Genomic DNA, 5,630 nt, shown 5'->3' on the forward strand with positions numbered 1-5,630 from the left:
TCGTTCTCCCCCCCCCCCCCCCTCCCCCTCCCACCAGGACGCCATCGATGAAAGGTGGGGCAGTATGGTTAATATAAAAAACAAGAGGCCCCGCAGCCCCCATTGGCGGAGGGAAGTTGGAGGGGTAAACCACTGAGCAGCAAGGACTAGCATGGACAATGTGGGGCCGAATGGCCTGTTTCTTGTGCTGGGAGACTCTCTCTAATTCTCTGAGACGGGATCTGCTTTGCCGGGGGGGATGTTGTTTGGAGAGTTCTTCCACCCACCTTTTTCAATCCCTCTTGCAGAGGACCTTTAAGGTTCCGTCCACCGAGGAGCAGAGGAAAATTCCCTTCGCCAGGGTCAACCACAACAAATACATGGTCACCGATCGCATCGCCTACATTGGTGAGTCGGGGGAGGGGGGGGAGGTGGGGGGGGGGTTGGGGGAGGGGGTTGTGTGCTCCTCTCCTGGGCAAATTAGGACCAAGCCGGGTCATTTCCCAACCTGCATTCCCTCTTGTCACCTCCATCACTGAATGAGAGCCGTCGGTGTGGTTTAGCACCTCTACTGGTGGCTGGATGTAATTACCGCGTGACATGTTTACATAGGAAATTCCCAATGTCAACGTGGGTTTTGAGAAAACGTTGGCCAGAGGTGGGTACAGTGGTAATATTTCTAACATATTAAAAGCAAATGTTAACTTGCTTGTGAAATGTGTCCTTGGTAAGGCCAACACTTATTGCCCATCCCTAATTGCCCCCTCGAGAAGGTGGTGAACCCGCTGCAGCCCCGTGTGGTGTAGGTACACCCACTGTGCTGTTAGGGAGGGAGCTCCCAGGATTTTGACCCCAGCCACAGTGAAGGAACGGCCGATATATTTCCGAGTGGGGATGGCGAGCGGCTCGGAGCGGGGGGAACTTGCAGGCGGTGGCGTTCCCCGTGCGTCTGCTGCTGCCCTCGTCCTTCTAGACGGTAGAGGTGGCGGGTTTGGAAGGTGCTGTCGAAGGAGCGAGTGGCTGCGGCGCGTCTTGTAGACGGTGCACACGGCTGCCGCTGTGCGTCGGGGGTGGAGGGAGCGAATGTTTGCGGTTAGCGTGTCGATCGAGCGGGGCTGCTTTGTCCTGGACGGTGTCGAGCTTCTCGAGTGTTGTTGGGAGCCGAGCTCATCCAGGCGAGTGGAGAGTATTCCCTCACACTCCTGACTTGTGCCTTGTAGATGGTGGACAGGCTTTGGGGGGAGTCAGGAGGTGAGTTACTCTCCGCAGGATTCCCAGCCTCTGACCCGCTCTGGGAGCCACAGTATTAATGTGGCTGGGTCCAGTTAAGGCAATGCATGTGTGGATTACGGGGAAGTATTCAGGGCGCATTCGCTAAAGCTGCCATTTGCTTTCTTTGTCTTAGGGACTTCCAACTGGTCCGAGGACTATTTCATCAATACAGCGGGAGTGGGGCTCGTCATTAACCAGACGGGCGGCGTGCCCAGCGGTTCCACCACAGTGCAGCGCCAACTGAAAGCCGTGTTCGACCGCGACTGGGACTCGCAATACGCCTCGGAACTCAGCAGCGAAGATGTGAAGCATTGTCATTCGCACAGGGAGGCTGCGTAAGGAGCTGTGAGCGGGATGTGTCCTGACCTTCCCTCTCCAAACCGCGTCACTGCTTTGCCAGATTGAGGGGCTTCCTAAACTTCTTTCGGATGTTTCAGAAACCCCTCCTCTCACATACGGCACTCTTCCCCCCCCCCCCCCCCCCGGCCATTCCCCGTCTCTTCGTCGAGCGATGAGAGAATCACACTTTCACGAGACCGCGGCCTGGGCCGTTTGTTAACCCGCACCTCTATCGAACCCCTCTGAATGAAAATTTGCTTTTGGATTCTAATTGTGCCCCGTACCGCGCACCCCCCTCCCATCCCCCGAAGGCAATCTGTTCTCCGCACCCTCCGCCGTCAGCGAACCCATCGGCGGGAACAGCCGGACAATCCAGCCCTCGGTCTCAATACGAAATGCGACGCTTTCTACATCCAGCCTGCCGATTTCTCCCTCTCACTTCGTCACCCCCCCCCACCCACCACCCACGCACTGAGCGCTTGCGAAAGAATTTGCGTCTCCGTAACACTCGCACACGACGTCGGGGAATTTCGGCAACGCTTCCCCGAGCACCTTCGAAGGGCGGTCGGCGTTAGAAACCCGGGAAGGTCGGCGGCCAATTCGCGCACGAGATCCCATAAACAGCAGTGCCGTAATGACCAAATAATATTTTTTTTTTCCGAAGTGGCACAGGTGAAGGAGGAATAAATGTTGGGCCTCGGGGGGAATCCCGGGGAGAGCTCCCCCACCCCACCCCCCCCCGCATTCCCCCCCCCCCCCACTCCACGCCTAAAACAGCTGACACCCATCCCACTGCCTCTGTGAGGCGCAGGGTGGCAGTCCCTGTCCGCACGGGACGCCACCCCAGTTGGTCAGGGACTGTCGGAGATTCAGCCTTGATATAACCGAGGGGTGGGACAGGCCCAAGTAACCGAAAGGCCTCTTCTCCCCGCATGGGATCGTTGTCTGTTTTTTAAAAAAAGGAAAGAAATATATTTTGTTACGATTCTTCATTTTTAAAAAATCTTTTGTACTGAAACTGAAGCGTTTACTTAGCTCAACGGCTAATGCTGGCTCTGACCAAATAGTTTAAACCCGTTATATTTTCCCGGATCAGAGAGTTAAGCTTCAGCGAGAGCTAGTCTGTCTCCTATGTTCTTGAAGTGTCGAGCATGGGGTTTGAAGGCCTTTGGATCCGAGTCGATTCATGTCCCCATTTTTCCCTTATTTGCCATTCGAAGCTTGACCCCCACCCCCCCATTTCTCCCGGAAACCTGTCATGACACCCTCCCACCTGTGGTGGCGCCACTGATCCTCTGGCAGCGTGACAGGTTTACATCAGGAAAGAGACATGACCCCTTGGCGGCGGGATGAAGTCCACGGGAAGTGTTTGCGGGTACGATGGTCAATTAGCGCCCCCTTCCCGCCATCTTTTAGCCAATAGAAACTTGCAATGCTTGGAGAAGACTTCTGTGTCGAGGAGGGCAAGTTGAACACTTGCCAGATTAGCAGTGGCAGCTTTATTCAGGCAGGTTTTGCGTTTTAAAATTGAGCAATGCGTTTAAAAAAAAAAAGAAATAGGATTCCTCGCTTCTGCCTCGTGCTGAGGGGAATAGCGCACCATCGAGTATTCTCGCCTCAGGGAGACTGGCCCAACTCCAGGCCCCCTCAGTAATCGCAAGGACCCACTGCCCCAGTTCTCCAGGCATGTCTCACCAGCAGAAATCACTCGCGATCTTTCTTGTGTTGTACAGTGTTCCAAACAGACCCAGTGGCTATCAGATAGAAACTCTGATCTACCGTGGAGACACTCCTCCCATATCCCCCACAGCCTCCTCCCGTATCCCCCACCCCCTCCTCCCGTATCCCCCACCCCCTCCTCCCGTATCCCCCACCCCCTCCTCCCGTATCCCCCACCCCCTCCTCCCGTATCCCCCACCCCCTCCTCCCGTATCACCCACCCCCTCCTCCCGTATCCCCCACACCCTCCTCCCGTATCCCCCACCCCCTCCTCCCGTATCCCCCACACCCTCCTCCCGTATCCCCCACACCCTCCTCCCGTATCCCCCACACCCTCCTCCCGTATCCCCCACCCCCTCCTACCATATCCCCCTCCTCCCGTATCCCCCACCCCCTCCTCCCGTATCCCCCACACTCTCCTCCCGTATCCCCCACACCCTCCTCCCGTATCCCCCACACCCTCCTCCCGTATCCCCCACCCCCTCCTCCCGTATCCCCCACCCCCTCCTCCCGTATCCCCCACACCCTCCTCCCGTATCCCCCACACCCTCCTGCCGTATCCCCCACACCCTCCTCCCGTATCCCCCACACCCTCCTCCCGTATCCCCCACACCCTCCTCCCATATCCCCCACACTCTCCTCCCGTATCCCCCACCCCCTCCTCCCGTATCCCCCACCCCCTCTTCCCGTATCCCCCACACCTTCCTCCCGTATCCCCCACACTCTCCTCCCGTATCCCCCACCCCCTCCTCCCATATCCCCCACACCCTCCTCCCATATCCCCCACAGCCTCCTCCCGTATCCCCCACCCCCTCCTCCCGTATCCCCCACCCCCTCCTCCCATATCCCCCACCCCCTCCTCCCGTATCCCCCACATCCTCCTCCCGTATCCCCCACACTCTCCTGCTTCTGCCAGGGTACAGGGACCTGGATTAAGATGGTTCTGATTTCAATCCACGGTCTGTGTATTTCAGTACCTTGCTCAGGGCGTGTTTCTGCCGAGCTGGTTAGGCCGTTGGTGTATTCATTGTGTCTGGACGCGCAGTTCCCCTTCAGTCGAGTCAAGCGGGGACAAGCTACAGTTTACAAAGCTGTTCGAAGTGCTTGTAAATACGATAAGCTTGTGTTGGAATAAAATGATTGAGCTTCTTACATGGGAGTCAACAGCAGTTTTTACCTGAACAATTAAACATTAACTATCAGTGAATTTCCTGTCACGCCTCCGGGCTGCGTTAAAACAAAATGGCGGCTGTGTTGCCTCTAAGCTGCCTCTTCAACATCGCAAACTGTTCCCGTGGACAACACCCTGTCCCCACCAGTACTGTACCCCAGTGTTATACAGTGACAGACCCGTCCCCACCAGTACTGTACCCCAGTGTTATACAGTGACAGACCCATCCCCACCAGTACTGTACCCCAGTGTTATACAGTGACAGACCGGTCCCCACCAGTACTGTACCCCAGAGTTATACAGTGACAGACCCATCCCCACCAGTACTGTACCCCAGTGTTATACAGTGACAGACCCGTCCCCACCAGTACTGTACCCCAGTGTTACAATGACAGACACGTCCCCACCAGTACTGTACCCCAGCTTTATACAGTGACAGACCGGTCCCCACCAGTACTGTACCCCAGTGTTATACAGTGACAGACCCGTCCCCACCAGTACTGTACCCCAGTGGTATACAGAGACTGACACGTCCCCACCAGTACTGTACCCCAGTGTTATACAGTGACAGACCCGTCCCCACCAGTACTGTACCCCAGTGTTATACAGTGACAGACCCCTCCCCACCAGTACTGTACCCCAGTGTTATACAGTGACAGACCGGTCCCCACCAGTACTGTACCCCAGTGTTATACAGTGACAGACCCGTCCCCACCAATACTGTACCCCAGTGTAAAACAGTGACAGACCCGTCCCCACCAGTACTGTACCCCAGTGGTATACAGAGACTGACACGTCCCCACCAGTACTGTACCCCAGTGTTATCCAGTGACAGACCCGTCCCCACCAGTACTGTACCCCAGTGTTATACAGTGACAGACCCCTCCCCACCAGTACTGTACCCCAGTGTTATACAGTGACAGACCCCTCCCCACCAGTACTGTACCCCAGTGTTACACAGTGACAGACCCGTCCCCACCAGTACTGTACCCCAGTGTTACACAGTGACAGACCCGTTCCCACCAGTACTGTACCCCAGTGTTATACAGTGACAGACCCGTCCCCACCAGTACTGTACCCCAGTGTTATACAGTGACTGACCCGTCCCCACCAGTACTGTACCCCTGTGTTATACAGTGACAGACCCGTC

The 5,630-nt window shown here is 56.4% G+C and overlaps 1 protein-coding gene across 1 annotated transcript in view; it reads left to right on the forward strand.

Moving 5' to 3' along the window:
* The window catches only part of LOC140399926 (5'-3' exonuclease PLD3-like), a 43,516-nt gene extending 39,055 nt beyond the window's left edge, over nucleotides 1-4,461 (forward strand). The window contains exons 12-13 of the mRNA XM_072489409.1: nucleotides 288-387; nucleotides 1,385-4,461. Of these exons, the coding sequence (XP_072345510.1) occupies nucleotides 288-387; nucleotides 1,385-1,590 (306 nt within the window). The 3' untranslated portion in view covers nucleotides 1,591-4,461. The remainder of the gene's footprint in view (nucleotides 1-287; nucleotides 388-1,384) is intronic.
* Nucleotides 4,462-5,630: the final 1,169 nt, after the last annotated feature.

This window comes from Scyliorhinus torazame, chromosome 24 (genome assembly GCF_047496885.1).
Source record: "Scyliorhinus torazame isolate Kashiwa2021f chromosome 24, sScyTor2.1, whole genome shotgun sequence".
NCBI lineage: Eukaryota > Metazoa > Chordata > Chondrichthyes > Carcharhiniformes > Scyliorhinidae > Scyliorhinus > Scyliorhinus torazame.